Source organism: Alosa alosa, chromosome 9 (assembly GCF_017589495.1).
Source record: "Alosa alosa isolate M-15738 ecotype Scorff River chromosome 9, AALO_Geno_1.1, whole genome shotgun sequence".
Taxonomy (NCBI): domain Eukaryota; kingdom Metazoa; phylum Chordata; class Actinopteri; order Clupeiformes; family Clupeidae; genus Alosa; species Alosa alosa.
The window spans coordinates 19,032,232-19,048,038 of NC_063197.1; the positions used below are offsets into that span (position 1 = coordinate 19,032,232).

General features: G+C 41.9%; 1 protein-coding gene across 4 annotated transcripts; it reads left to right on the forward strand.

The window, feature by feature from the left end:
• Positions 1–27: 27 nt before the first annotated feature.
• Positions 28–15,782, forward strand: fbxl5 (F-box and leucine-rich repeat protein 5). Of its 4 annotated transcripts, none has more exons than XM_048252340.1 (11): positions 28–228; positions 2,810–3,025; positions 4,547–4,642; positions 4,992–5,187; positions 5,581–5,763; positions 6,936–7,061; positions 7,273–7,421; positions 8,351–8,433; positions 8,668–9,432; positions 13,211–13,359; positions 14,335–15,782. In XM_048252340.1, the coding sequence occupies exons 1-11, from the start codon at positions 145–147 to the stop codon at positions 14,355–14,357; spliced, it is 2,070 nt and encodes a 689-aa protein (XP_048108297.1). In that variant the 5' UTR covers positions 28–144; the 3' UTR covers positions 14,358–15,782. The 4 variants fall into 4 exon arrangements, with proteins under 4 accessions (XP_048108297.1, XP_048108295.1, XP_048108296.1 ...); XM_048252339.1 differs by having other exon boundaries at positions 29–228; positions 14,653–15,782; XM_048252341.1 differs by lacking the exon at positions 14,335–15,782 and adding an exon at positions 1,767–1,868 and having other exon boundaries at positions 141–228; positions 13,211–13,558.
• Positions 15,783–15,807: the final 25 nt, after the last annotated feature.

The window sequence follows — 15,807 nt, forward strand, 5'->3', positions numbered from 1 at the left end:
TTTACCTTGAACAAACACATAGACGTAGATAGGCGGCTAGCTTCTAGGCTAGCAAGTTTTCCATCGCTGAAGTCTTCGCCGTCGGGACCATAGAAGCTACCATACCATAGTGGAGTTTTTAGTTTGTTGTGGTATGGAGTGAAGATGGCTCCTTTTCCCGACGAGGTGGACGTTTTCACAGGCCCACACTGGCGTATGAAACAGTTGGTGGGTCTGTATTGTGAAAAGGTATGGATTGCATTGCTTAGAACCAAAATATGCGTAAGGCTTAGGAAAACAAATATATCAAATGTTGTATAACGTTACCTACACGCCATCTGGCAACTCGCTCATGTTAGCTAACTTCAACTAGCATGTCGATGATTGGTGTAATGTTAAGGTGGGACGCCGTTGGTCAAATAACTAAGTTATCAGTTAAGGTTTTCTGGCCATTTGTATATATTGCCTAACAAGTTATGGCTTAGTCTGTAGTGTTACTATTGTAATTGAACCTCGATGTAAACATGCGTAACGTTACGTTAGCTGATAACCAAGCTAACCAACAGCCAAATGGCTAGTCAAGAAAGTGAAGATAAACCAAACAAATCGTTACGAATATAGTCAAGATTGAATTGATGGGTTCTTATTAGTGGTAACGTTACTATCTTAAATTCGAAGTGTTGACTTGTGTACAGTTTAGTCAGCTAACGTGATGAGGCTATCACAGTTACCTAATTCAGCGACGTAACGTGAAATGTCAGTCTGAAAACGATAGTCTGTTTGCCAGCCTTAAACACTGCAGTCACCATTCAAATGGTTGCGCAAATAGCTTGTTAGGCAAGTTGTTAATTTACAGTTTTGCTCTGCAAAAGTGGTTAGTCTACCGTCTTGGTTTTAAAGTGCTCTCGTGATTGTCTGCCTTTGTGTACGTCTGGTGGATTCTGTAAGCAGCAACTTGCAGACGGACACGTTAGCCACGTCCACCGTTTATACATCAACGTTATCGAGATCGGATGATGTTTAAGTACTAACTTGAAGCAAGTGAAAGACATTAAAATGGTTGAATGCAATTCACAGTTAGTCTTTCATTGGATCTTATTCTGAATGAAAGATCGTAAGGCATAACTGTTTGTGCATGTGTCACAGTTATTTGACTACCTTAACGTCAAGGCAATGTATAGTTTGTTGTTGTTGCAAGCTTAATTTTGCCCAGTCTGTCAGGTGGCTTCTTATGGTATTCATACCATTTTGACTTGCCGTTGACGTTAGTGGCTAAAGTCAGCTGTTTGGGTTAACTGTCTCATCTGAAAAGGTCCCTTGATCGTGAATTTGGTGCATGACGTTTTACCAACAGTATACTTTTTGTGTGGCCAAATTGGCCAATTAATTGACGTGGAGGGCAACAGACTGAGTTGTTCCCTACGGAAGCGTATTGCTGCCACACTAAAATAAATAAAAAGGCTCAGTATTATGTAATTACGTGAAAAGTTTCTTGTTATAACAATATCTTTTTCACGTTTTAACAAGATATGTATCACGTTATTACATGAAATTATCATGTTATTTCAAGATATGATTTTTTCACGTTTTTACAAGATATTTATCACGTTTTTACATGAAAATATCACATTATTTCAAAATAACGAAACTAAATGAAACGAGGCCACGAGAGCTCATGGCTGGCATAAATGATAACTAGTCATGTCTGAACTTGCACCCTGACTGCTATTAGGCCTACACAGTGCTGCTTGATGAGTGTTTGTTTTTGTGCATGTGTGTGTGTGTAGGCTACGTGTGTGTGGTCAATTCCCAGCTGACTGAGAGAAGAGGGATGAAGAGGGACGTGTGTGTATCGGCAGAGAGCCGCTGAAAAGGAGGCCGATAGAGAGGTTCTGTGCAGGATAGCCTGCTCACACAGCCTGATAGTTCTGCTTTATCTTCTTATCAACACAATAAATAAAACTTTCGCTAACTTGACGCAAGAGGGAGAAAGAGCTTTGATAAATATGCGAATCTTCACGCAATGTGGGTGAATGTATAGAGCGCTCTAGCTCGGTAGCCTGCAGGTCATTGCAGTCATTTCTAAGGCTGTGGGGAAGAGACGCGGGGAGTGAGAAGTGAAGCACTGCAGTCGCACAGTGCAGGCTGCTGGAGAGCACAGCAAATTAAATATTCAAACAGCAATAGCATGCGCTTTTTGAGATCACACTGTAATCAGCCCGGTCCCATCGGGAATCCTCCCGACTCTCCCGATTGCCACTCCGCTGCACACAGGTGCAGAATATTCTGGACAATGCTTGGGTGTTCGCATAGGCTATAGGCCTATAACAATATCATCCACCGTGTTCAATAACGAGAATGTCTTAAACCAAGCTTAAATTAGAATTTGATTGAGTTGTGTAAACGAGCATATCCTATTCTTGCCTCTCGTTTCGTTTAATTTCATTATCTTGAATAACGTGATAATTTCATGTAATAACGTGATATGATATTTTTACATTTTTACAAGATATATATCTTGAAATAACATGCTATTTTCACGTTATAACATGGAAATATCAGTATCATGAAATAACGTGATAATTCTATGTAATAACGTGATACATATCTTGTTAAAACGTGAAAAAGATATTGTTATAACAAGAAACTTTTCATGTAATTACATAATACTGAGCCTTTTTATTTATTTTAGTGTGGCAGCAATACGCTTCCGTAGTTCCCCACTAGTTAAACCTATTCAAGTGCGTTAAATGTATTACACTAAAAATAAAAGTTAGGGTGGCATGGTGTTGACACCTAAAGTAAGAATCTAACATTTCTTCTGTTGCAGCTCTCGAAAACCAACTTCTCCAACAACAATGATTTCAGATCGTTTCTGCAGTCACTTTGTGCTACCTTCAAAGAGTTCAAGATGCACGAACAGATCGAGAATGAGTGCATCATTGGACTGCTGCAACAACGCAGCCACACAGTCTACAATGTGCACTCAGACAACAAGCTTTCAGAGATGTTGTCACTCTTTGAGAAAGGACTCAAGAGTGTCAAGGTGAGTCTGTGCCATTTGAAGCATGCTGTTGGTATTATGCTTTCAGGCCAAATCTTATCAGAGCACCTTACTGAGTTTTTGGCAGTCACATTTCTTACATGATGTTTGTTGGCTGGGTTTGAGAGCGGCATAGTTTGCTGGTAGTGCCGGTCTTTCTGTTATGCAACTGTCTAAAAAAGACAGGGTGTCAGTGAGTGGTTATGTTTTCTTCCCATACTTTTAGCGGGTAGGCTAGCATAAAAAGGACAACCATGTGTCTATAATGAAACGTTGTCTTATATATGAAATAAGAATTTGTTAACATTTGTTTATGAGTTTTCTTTTTATTGTAGTTCACCATAATCATCTAGGAAGGGCCAAGCATTGGTGGTAGTTTGCTTTTCATATTTCACTACACCTCTATTTCTACACTTCTATTTCTAGTGACTGTCACCATGACTAAGGGAAATCAAGCTGCAGTCAGTCTGTTTCAATCCAGTGTAATCCATTTTGTTGGCACCTTTTTTTGCAAGATCATTGAGGGTTCTGTGAGGTTTTATGATCCGGGAGTGTAATAAAAGTTACATTTGTGTTCTAAGGGTTACCAAAACTCTTGTGGTATCATGGGTTTCACAGTTTGTGTCCATAACCAATATTATGGTGGCCGTATTCAAGATATCCGTACATAAACATGCATCTATGGCTATTGTGACGGTGTTGTTCTTCACCATTGTCATGATATGCAAAGGATAAATTAGTAGGCTATACATGTAATCCTTTGTAATTTTATCACATTGGTCAGATGTTGGGATGGACTGTGTGTAGCTGTCTTCAATCTCAATGTTTTGTCTTGTGACAATTGTTGTGTTGAGTTACCTAAAAGCATCTGAACAGTGCAATTGTGTGAATTGCCCTGCCACCCTGTACCCCCCCCCCCCCTTCCCCCCCCTCCCGGGGTAATTTCCCAGCTTGTGGTTGGCCAAGCCAAACTCAGCACATCCTGTGAGTCTCTGTGTTGAAACAGGAAGGCAGATATAACTTCAACATGAATAAGCAGCTTTATTAAATTGTTTTCAGTTTATTTTTGTTTAAATCTTCTGCTTGCAACTTGAATGTACGCAGGAAGCCAGTCAGAAACTCACATGTTTGTTTTTGAGGCAGTTTGGGCTCCAAATTAGATTTGTAGAGAGGAGTTGCTAAGGCCTGCATGGCAGAGTTCAAATAGAATTCAGTGTGGTGGTGTGTAAACTGCCCGCCTAATTTGGAGCTCTCTAGTTTGTTTTTTAACTGACTGCAGTGTTCACTCTAGGACCTCTGCAGTACGTTTAGCATACTGTACACAACAGACACATGCAGCTTCCAGTTTGTTTCCTATGAACATATGGAAGAAGTTTGGACATAGGGCTTGGATTTTTTTGGTGACAAAGGCACTTGTCTAGAAAGTGCCTTTCATAGTTGCATAATGGGCACACTCGCTGAATCACCGAAATGTGGCAACACGATTTATCATGTGTTTGATTGATGGTGCGTTTGTCCCTGCAGAGCGAGTACGAGCAGCTGAACTATGCCCGACAGCTGAAGGAGAAACTGGAGGCTTTCACTCAGGACTTCCTTCCCCACATGAAGGAGGAGGAGGAGGTATGACAATATGTTTGTCACTGGAACCTGGTGATATTCAGCCTAAATTAGAATAAATTGGATGCCTTTTGTGAAAATGGGCATTTATAATTGTGTGGATGTGAATGAGAAATGGAACTGAAGATCATGGAGTTCCCCTTTTACCTCACTTATATTCGCATATTGGTTTAAAACACTCCACATTTCTGTGTGAGGCATTACTTTTTCCATGTGAGTGTAAAATTTGAGACCACACTCACACGTGTGCAGTGTGCACAGCGTTGAGAGTCTCGTGTGGTGTCCATATATATATTATCAAGCAACGCCAGTTATGGCTGTGCTGACGTGGTCGCTGCCGTTGCTGCTGTAGGTGTTCCAGCCCATGCTGATGGAGTACTTCACCTACGAGGAGCTGAAGGACATCAAAAAGCAGGTGATTGCCCAGCACTGTCGCCAGCAGCGCTGGGACTGTGCAGCCGAGGTGCTCAAAGGCTTCAGCCTGCTCAACCAGGCCGAGGAGCTGCACAAGGCCTTCAAGTACTTGGACCATGAGAAGACAGATGACGGTGAGTTGGGCTGTCTGTGAAGTGGAAAGACAACCGACAAAGGATAACGATAAAGATAGTTAAAAATAAGTACACAGATGAAGGTAGAGTGTGTAAAACAGAACAATGTTATTCATTATATAAATTAATATATAGAATATATCAGGTGATAGCTAAAACCTCAAAATGTTTCTTCAAAAGATTTCCTCTTTAGATGTGTGATGCAAATAGGAATATTTCCCTGAAGTGTTCTAGCATCATCACTGACCGTCAGGAAACTTTGAATTGGTGTTGAAATGGCCTATGAAATGTCCCTCTTGCCCCATGAAGAGTGAGTTTGTTTTCACAGCTGTACTTAGCCACACAGCTTTTTTCTGACTATGTGTGTTTTCTCTCGTCCACCTGGCTGGGCAGAGTTGGAGAAGGGGTCCGGATCGGCCCACATCTCCCAGCTTCCCGTGGAGGTTCTGCTAAAGCTGTTTAGATATCTTGGCCCAGAAGACCTGTGCCGCTGCGGGCAGGTTTGCACCACCTGGTCAAATGTTGCCAAGACTGGCTCTCTCTGGAGGCACTTATACCCAGTCCGCTGGGCAAGAGGTAAGGAGAGTTGCCTGCTTTTTTTAGTTTTGCATAAATATAATATATAAACTGGATGCTTACATTTGACTGAAATAGGTGAATCCAAACTGATTACTGAATGTACAGTGTTAGCCCTTGGACACACTGAATTGTGTTGTGTGTGGGTGTGTACACGATGGCTGCATTGAGCTACTGTAGCTCGATTTTGTGTGTGTTTGTTCACACAGCTGACATTTTTGCTCTGGCACTGGCACTGCCAGCCCTATATATGAGTCAAAGCTTTATCCCTGGCGTGTGTAAAAAAGTGTTACAATTTTTAAATGTGCCTTTCACACGCACAAAGGGCTTTACACATAGAAGTTAAGACAGAACAAACAATTAGAAAAATATCTATGAGTTAAATTAGTCCATTGGTTAAATTTAACAAACTGAAATGTCCATGGGCAATGATGACTCTTGGCATGAACAGTGCACAGCATGGTGTCATATACAGACCAACCCAGTAGCATTGCTGGCTTTCTGGAGAGCTCTTGAAGCTTATGGTAGCTCTTTATCTCAGTGGAGTCACGTTTATGTTAACAGGCATTAGCCATATACACAGTGAACAAGTTTAACTAGACAAGTAAATACAAACAATTGAACAGAACTGACGACTCAACGGTCTTTGTGTGGATCTCGGATCGTCTCTGACATATCCGCAAAGATGAAGGGTCACCACCTCACTAAACCTCTCAAAGACTGAACTGCTGGTCCTCCATGCCAAACAAAAAGCTTGAATGTCACTTTGGATAAAAGTGTTGTCTAAATTAATAAATGTAAATGTGACCTGTTAGTATGGGGCAAAATCAAAATCAGCAGGTAAAGTAGATGCCATGCACACTCTGTGTGTCTAAGGGCTTGCTATGTTTTTTTGTCCTAATTACTTTTTTTTCTCTTGAACTATTTTTACTTTGAAGTAAATAAGCCCAAATTCCAAGCCTTATTTAGAATTGTTAGTCAGTGTTTCATTGTGCTCACATAATGAATTAGAGCTTCCACCCCTCGGAGCTGGGCTTTGCATGGGCCCGTATTGGATCCACCGTACTTGTCTGTGCAGCAGGCCCCCTAGCTATTTTTATCCAGACGGCTAAGTTATCACTGCACTCACACACCCACACTCATTTGTGCGTATCTAACGCCATGTCTCCTAGGCGACTACTACCACGGCCCCCCCGGTGAGCTGGATCAGGATCCAGAGGAGGAGTGGGTGAAGAACCTCAAAGACGAGGGTCGAGCCTATCAGGAGTGGGATGAAGATGCAGACGTGGATGAGTCTGGTGAGTCCTCGGCCTCTGCGTTACAGTCAAGCGTTACTGTGTTTTTCACTAGTCTGTTATTTTGGCAATATCAAAGTACCCTGGTTATGTAACTAGTGCCTGGTTTATTAAGTCATGGCTGGGATGGCTTTCAGTTGAATTCCTACTAAAGGAAGAATTGGCCACCATCTCTCAGTGGAGATATTGATTTTACTCTGTGTTATCCATGTAGAAGAGGCCTCAGAGGAAAGTCCAGCCATTAATGCAGTCCAGCGAGAGAAGAAGCTGTTGAATGGGATGATCCAGAACCTTCTGCCCATCGTGGGGTCTTCCGTCAAGTCCATCGTCCTGGCATACAGCTTCGCTGTCTCCAGTAAAATGGTATGTGGACCATGTTATTCCCTCGGAGCACTGTTTCAGTCAGGGCTTCAAACCAAAAATACAAGAATTATACAAGAATTATAAATACAAGAATTAGATGCGTTCTGAGCAGAATCAGTATTTTAACGTTTCCCGTTTTGCGTTCCACCTTAAAATGACAACCGGTTAGAACCAAATGAAAAAAACGGTTAATAACATTCCATGTATGGCTATGTAACATGATAATATTTAGATGGCATAAAAATGTCTAGCCTATCTATTTTACACACACACTTGTTGGTTTCAGGATCAAACAATAAATTCTGCAACACTGGATTTTCTTGATGCCTTCCCATCTAAGCACAAACGTTTAAATGAGAAACTATGTCATTTTAATTCTTGCTAATAGCTATACAGGTCACAGTAGTATGAAGTTAGCTAGCGATTTTCAACATTAGTTCTAGTTTACATGATCGAATCAAACTAAATTAAATTCCAATTAAGCACAATATTTACCTCCTCTGGTTGCAAATGGGGACGGGAGACACATTTCAGTTTAAGGTTAACTTTATAGAGACATTTTACCGTTCACTGGCTGCAGCCAGTAAGTCCACTATCCAGACTCCAGTTATCAAGCAGAAAATATTTTAATCGTTGTAATAATAGAAGATTGAAAGAAATAACATTATTTACTAGTTACCATTATTTCAAATACATGTTTCTGTTCCAGAACATCAGTATCAAAATTAAATATCAATATCTATCAATAGCTTCTGATTTTCGTTTTTGTTCCATGAACTGGTTCAAAGCTTTGGCTTCAGTTCCATTACACCCATCTTGAATTTCCCCTTGGGGATCAATAAAGTAGATCTATCTATCTATCTAGCTAGCTAGCTACAGTTCCATTAGGATTTTTGTATGTTGAATTAATACTTTCTCAATTGTCACAGGTACGCCAGATCCTCACCCTTTGCCCCCAACTCACCTACCTGGACCTAACCCAGACTGATGTCACCGACTCTGCATTCGACAGGTAGTTCTTCTTCTTTCTCTTCTCGTTAATATCTTGCTCACTGCAAGGAAACATGTTGGATGGATGTTATTGAATGTGCCGTGAATGGTGTCAGCAGTTCCTCCCTAAAAAGCTTTATTTGACGAGCTACACCATTTAGATGTCCACGTATCTGACATAATGTCAAATGATTATTTCTGATATGTTGTTTTTTTTTTTTTTTTTTTTTTTGCTCTGTATTTCTGCTGTCTCCAGTTGGGCATCTCTGGGTGCATGTAGCTCTCTGAAACACCTGGACCTGTCTGGCTGTGAGAAGATCACAGACCACACTCTGAAGAGGCTTTCCATGGGCCTGGGTGACCTGACCTCCTGCTCCCTCCCCATCAGGAGCCCAGAGCGCAAGGCCAAGCTGCTGGCCGGTCTCCCATCTCCCATCAAGCTCCAGCACGAGGTCCCCCCCGACTGCTCCAACGGCAGGGGCAGGCAGGAGCTCATCTTCAAGAGGAGACCTGGCGGCCGAGGCAACGGCTTCGGACCGGCGCACGTTTGGGTGCTGGACCCGTCCGACCTGGTCGACATCGAGGATGCGGCTGAGTGGAGCCGACGTGGGGGCGGTAGTGGGGGCCCGGCATTGGAGGGCCCCGGCAGGCCCCTGGAGATGCAGGTCGTCGGGGAGCAGTGTTGCTGCAGGAGGAGCCGTAAGCGAGGCTTCAGAACTGGTAAAAGCAGCAGCAGCGGCTCCCCCTACTGGCAGCAGCAGCCACTGCAGCATGCATCCTACACAGATGCACAGTGTGGCCACTCTACCTGCTGTGGCGGAGACACCACCCTAAGGACTTCAAATGGGGCCCAGTGCAGTCCTCCGGCCACAGGGGGCAGCGCTGGGTTTCGGACTAAGTGCCCTGCAGAGGGCCAGACTTGCCCCGGGCTTGGCAAACAGACTGACAAATCAGACACCTTCCGCTCTCTCAGGTTCCTCAGTCTGTCCGGGTGCTATCAGATCACAGACCTGGGCTTGAGGTAATGTCCTTTTACACTCGAGTTATGGTTCAGTTTTTTTTTTTAAAGCAGCAGTATAGAGTTTGGGTCTTAAGCTTGCGGGCTCAATACCTAAAAGACATCCAACAAAAATCCAGTAAAAAAACAGCCCAGATGGCATGAATAAAGGTTCACATTTGACGATACAGGCTATGTGGCGATATTGAACATACATAGTACTGTATTGACAGGTTATTTGCAAGTCAGTGTGTGCATCTGTCCTTCTGAAAAAGTCATCAAAATGAACTGGAAATACAGTGGCTTGCAAAAGTATTCTTTCATAAATGGAATCTTTGTCCATTTAGTTTGGCCTTTTTAACAATAATTTACAAAAATCCCCTCTTTAATGTCAAGGTGAAAGCAAATTTAAAAATATATAATGCAAAATAAGTGATTGCATAAATATTCATCCCCCTTAAAATGACTGACCTAAATCAACAGCGGTTCTGTCAATTGGTGCTAATAGTCTCACAATTAGTGAAATGAGGATCGCCTGAGTGCAGTGAATGTGTATAGTATAGTATAGCAATATAATGACACCTGCATCTGGAAGGTCCAGTCACTGGTCAATCAGTATTCCTGGCTATAATTTCACCATGAAGACAAAAGAACACTCCAAACAACTCAGAAAAAAGGTTATTGAAAAGCATAAGTGAGGAGATGGATGCAAAAAATGTTCAAGTCACTGAACATCCTCTGGATTTCAGTGAAATCCATAAGAACGTAAGGAACATGGCAAATGTGCAAATCTGCCTAGAGCAGGCTGTCACCACAAACTGAAATTTGCTTTCACGTTGACGCTAAAGAGGGGATTTTTTTAAATTGGTGTTAAAAAGGGAAAATTCAATTGACAAAGATTCCATTTATTAAAGCATTAAGAGGGGAAATATCCAAGGGGGATGAATACTTTTGCAAGCCACTGTAGTTGCCTACAAAAGTGGCGTGGTAATGTTCTACCAAGCAATCACATGCTTTTAAATGGTTTCTTTTAAGAAATATTCTAAATATCAACTGATGTCTAGTGCTGTAGCCTCCCTTGGGACCAGTTATGGTTTGATGAATTGTCAAGTAGGAATTGGAATCTCTTTTACTGTAGACGATCATGTCAAGGACACTTAATTCTATCAGGGATCTTTGCCGGGCAATGCCTTTTTACTTCCAGGTTTTTCATATGATCCCTGTGAACCATGTTTCCTTTGAGAGCATATTATGTGCCTCTTACACAATGCCTCACTAAGTATATATACTCTTTTGATCCCATGAGGAAAATTTGGTCTCTGCATTTATCCCAATCCGTGAATTAGTGAAACTCACTCAGCACACAGTGAGGTGAAACACACACTAATCCCGGCGCAGTGAGCTGCCTGCAACAACAGCGGTGCTCGGGGAGCAGTGAGGGGTTAGGTGCCTTGCTCAAGGTCGGGGTTCGGCTTACTGGTCGGGGTTCGAACCGGCAACCCTCCGATTACAAGTCCGAAGTGCTAACCAGTAGGCCACAGCTACTTCAACTCTTCAACTTCTGCTGTCCGCTGTACAGATCAGTTAAAAATACAGTTCTTTTTCAACACCTAACACCTCTTTGTCAAATTTGGTGAGGTTTAGGTTTAAAGATGTGAAAATAGTTCTAGAGTATCATTCTTCTACAGCACAGTCTACGGGTAGGACAGGAACAGGAATACTCTTTTTTTTTTTTTTTTTTTTTTTTTTTTTTTTTTTTGGGGGGCTTTTATGCCTTTAATTATATAAGATCGTGGAGATTGATAGGAAGTGAGTGGGAGAGAGAGTCAGGGTGGGATCCGGAAAAGACCACGGGGTGGGAATCGAACCCGGGTCGCCGGCGTACGGTGCAGGTGCCCCAGGCAGTCGTGCCACTGCTGGGGCCAGGAATACTCTTTACCAATGGCCTCAGTTCAACAAAGCTGGAAATTCGTAAATTGTGAAATGGCCTAATTTGCCTAAAATGTCTCTGAATCTTTCTGATGACACAACCTTGAACAAACTTGCGAAATGGAAACAACAATTTACTGGTGGGTGTATGGAAGGGGGAAATTGGCTGAAAATGCCAATCAAAAATCCACTCTTACTGCATTTAACATTGTCATTCTTTCATATTCTGAGCTTTGTTGCCCAACAGATGATCATCACTGACTGAAGTATGGTGTTTCTTTGGTGCTTTTATGTTTTTTTATGAGTGTGTCATCTGCATAATGAATGTAAGATGACTTATGACTTGTGAACTTCAGATTAATTTGTTATTCATTGCCAGCCTTGTTCATTTCACCTTGTTATTATAGAGGCTTGCAATAGTTTGCGTGTTAAAGGAAACTCCGGTTTTTAGCACTTTAAGGCCCTTTTCTGGTTTGTTTTGGATGAACTAGAGTGGTGGACACCGAAATTTTGACGATTGGTCCTGTCTCGACTTTTCTGACTCGTTTTGAATCGCCTTTGACTTCTCAGGGTGGCTGGCAATGGGCATACTGTAGTAGGCTACTCAAACATGTCCTAAAACAGGGGTGTCAAACATAAGGCCAGGGGGCCAGATCAGGCCCGCCAGCAGGTTTCATACGGCTCCCCAGATGTTTTGGGTAGGAAGGGGAAAATAGAAAAAAAAAGATAGTCTTCAACAATGTGTAATAAGCAATATTTCTATGATACATTGATTAAACCTAGCACTACAAACCATCCTAAGGAAGTTTGAAAGAACTGACATGGAAGTAGGTTATTTCAAGAGAGAAATGGCATTATACATGACAGTAGCACATCATTTGTACTTGTTTGCTTATAAGTGGATATATGGTAAAGGAGTATATCAAACAACACTCATACCCATGTAGAAAATGTATAATGACCATGACAATAACGGCCCTCACAAGGTCTCATTCCAACAAATCTGGCTCACTATCTAATATGAGTTTGACACCCCTGTCCTAAAACAACCCTTAACGTTCGTTTTCAAAACTGTGCAACTCACCGAGTGGTTAGTGGTGTTCGTTGATGTTCCAAAACAAGTAGCGTAGCGAAATACAGTTTCTATCGTCTTTTATTTGGCATTTTGTAAAATCCCATTGATTTCTGTTGGAAGACTCATTGCACGTTGATATCACTGCGCCACAGTCTATGCTTCAGGCTCACAATTGAGCCCGAAGTTTATCTGTGATTTGTGAGGTGTCTGAAAAAATAGTTCCACAATAGCAAATAAGACGGCTGGAAATCATACATTGCGCCGATATATTTGATTTTAATAATCAACGAACACCACTAACCACTCATGTTTGAGTAGCCTACTACAGTATGCCCATTGCCAGCCACCCTGAGAAGTCAAAGGCGATTCAAAACGAGTCAGAAAAGTCGAGACAGGACCAATCGTCAAAATGTCAGTGTCCACCACTCTAGTTCATCCAAAACAAACCAGAAAAGGGCCTTAAAGTGCTAAAAACAGGAATTTTCCTTTAATAGAGATATGCTATGTACTTACTTGACTAGGAGACCAGTTTGGAAATGCATGGAGAGGTGAAAGGTCTTTTCTTTTTTAAAAAGGTGAACTAGACAAGAAAACATTGGTAATGCAGGGATGTTCCTCAGACTGCTTGCTCTGCTGCTTAAATATGTATTTGATCTGCTCTGAACAAGTTCTAAACCTGTGGCATGCTTAAAACGTTATACCTCTAGCTGACGTGTGTGTGTGTGTGTGTGTGTGTGTGTGTGTGTGTGTGTGTGTGTGTGTGTGTGTGCGCACACGTGTGCACACTGTCCCCTCCAGGGCTCTGTCTCAGCGTGGAGGCTTCCCGGTCCTGGAGCACCTGAACCTGTCGGGCTGCCTCTTCATCACTGAGGTGGGACTGCAGGAGCTGGTGTCGGCCTGTCCGGCACTCAACGACGAACACTTCTACTACTGTGACAACATCAATGGTAACTCATCACTTCACATCACACACACAGACTTTTACACATCTACTTATACACCACGTGTTCAGCTCTGCAGGGTGGTTATGCAGGTCCGAATTTGTGTCTGACCTGAATGAGTGCACTGAATACCGTAAAATCCCATTGTTCCTTGTTGGTGCCCCCCCCCCCAATCCCAATCCTCCCCCACCTTTCTTATGCGGCCCTTGCCACTTAATCTACTAAACCCCTCTTCTACTGCACTTTTACCCCCTAAATTTCCTTGTATCCTTGTATCATGTCACTATACATCAGATAGACACATACATCATATTTTGGCTTAGAGGTCAAAGAGGATTGATGTATAGAGCACATTCTGAAATAAAGCATACAAGAGACATTTGTGCTGTAAAGCTTTTGTAGATGATCTAAAAATGCTGCTGTATAAGAAGTGTGTACATAAGCACTCGTCACATAGGCTTCATTTTAATCTGCCAATGCCAGTTATGTGACTCCAGTCATGTACAGTAACATTTATCAAAATTGCCTAGTGTTACTATTTGAGGTTAATCAGAAAAAATAGTTCCAAACTATTAGAAGTAGAGCTGCACAGACTGTTTAGCCTACTTGATCACAGTGAGTTCCTCTTGTGACCTCCGATTTGGAAATTATCCTCATTCTGAGGATCAACACCTAAGTGATTGCATCATACTGATCCATATGGTCACTAAAATAAATACATTACATTTTGCTGTGTATCTTATCCCATTTGGGAATATTTGGATGGTATATTTTAAGTGTTACTTTGTGGGTTGGTAACTGTGAGTCATTGAATCAGTCAATCCATGTGTTGTTTTGAAATGACTGTTAGAAGTAGCTGGTATTGTCTAACTTTGCCCTTAATTGCCAGCATGCTCATTTATAGAGTTCCTGTAAGTGAAAGGTAAGTTAATGGAAATTATTTACATTGAACTCTGTGCACATGCCTGTACATTCTTATAGTTACTCTGTGGCTTCTGACCTAGACACTTTCTGTCATGTTTAAGGTAAGTAGTGACTTGAGTGACCTAATGTTTTCATTTCTAGAACTCTTACATGCAGATGCACATTCCACACGAGATGAAGTTGTAGCTTCAAAAGAGGACTCTGTGTCCTCTCCACATGGTGTCAGAATGTTTTTGTTGTTGTTGTGGTTATTGTTGTAGAACATGCATAGAACTTAAGAGGTCAGCTGTGCGCAATTTGTTTCTGTTGAGAAGGGGGCCTTTTATGTCTCTCTGTCGCCCCCTAATGGCTGTGTGTTGCCACATCTCTCTGCAGGTCCCCACGCGGACACGGCCAGCGGCTGCCAGAACCTGCAGTGTGGCTTCAGGGCATGCTGTCGCTCTGGAGAGTAGAGTCCGCGCCCTCTTCCTCTCCCCTGTGTGTGTGCTCTCCCGTAGATCACTCTCGCACCCCTCCTACTTGTACGTGCACTTTAATCCAAGGAACACCAATCGGCTGTGTTCCCTTTCTTTGAAGAAAATGGTTTTCCAATCTGCTAAAATTCCGGAAATGGCATTTCCACTTGTATCTCTCGAGAAATTTCCTTTCTAAATGGAGGGAGAGAATATCTGTATGTACAGATCGTTTGGAAGATCTGTGAAGGTGTTATAACCGGCTCCTTCTGTTCTCGTTTATAGTGGGGGTGAGATAGTGATATCATCCTATAGTTTGGGGCCTTCCTGCTTAAAAGAAACTCATCACTTAACATCACTGAGTTCAGTTTTTTTCCCTTAGGGACCCTTTCCATCTTTTTTTTTTTTTCCTAAGTTCACTTACTAATTCACAGCGTAGGTTGTATTTTCTCATAGAGTTCATAGATATGCAATAGGTGACCATTTTAAACCTTCCGTCATCTGTCACACAGATAGTCAGCCCCCTTCTGAGATGCGATTGTTAAGCCCCCTATTAGATACACGCAAACCATTCCCCTTCAGCTCAATATACTGTAGGTTACATTTTAAGATGGGATATCAAGGAATTTGTGCTGTCTTAATAAATAGGGTACTAGTCTAAATTCTGCCATCAACTCATTTCAAATTACCAGCACACCCATTGGTGTGTTATAATGTCATAGGCTCAGTTTCTGGAGTCAACCAAATTGTTTTCCTCACTCCATTATCTGGTTTTGGATGATCAAATCATCAAATGATTTGTCTTGTTTTTGAACATTTTCAATGATTGAATTGCACATCCGGCTCTAAAGCAGTGTGTTGATTCCAACTGAATTGGGCAACATTCAAAATTGAAATGTGTGATTTAACAAAAGTTGATTTCTAGTTTCAGGCCAAGTAAATGTAATCATTTGTGAAGCACCATTCATGGGTTCAGAATTAGAATACCTATCATTCAGCTTATGCATGGGGAAAAACCTGTTTCATGGGGAATAAACCATTTTAAAAGCTGAACAACGTGATGTCTTGGTTGACTTTG

Bases quoted from the DNA above. Each gene is read 5' to 3' on its own strand.
- fbxl5 (XM_048252338.1), top strand. From the start codon at position 145: ATGGCTCCTTTTCCCGACGAGGTGGACGTTTTCACAGGCCCACACTGG. The intron at 5,188-5,580 runs GTGAGTTGGGCT...CTGGCTGGGCAG, and splicing joins CCATGAGAAGACAGATGACG to AGTTGGAGAAGGGGTCCGGA. The intron at 8,434-8,667 runs GTAGTTCTTCTT...TGCTGTCTCCAG, and splicing joins ACCGACTCTGCATTCGACAG to TTGGGCATCTCTGGGTGCAT.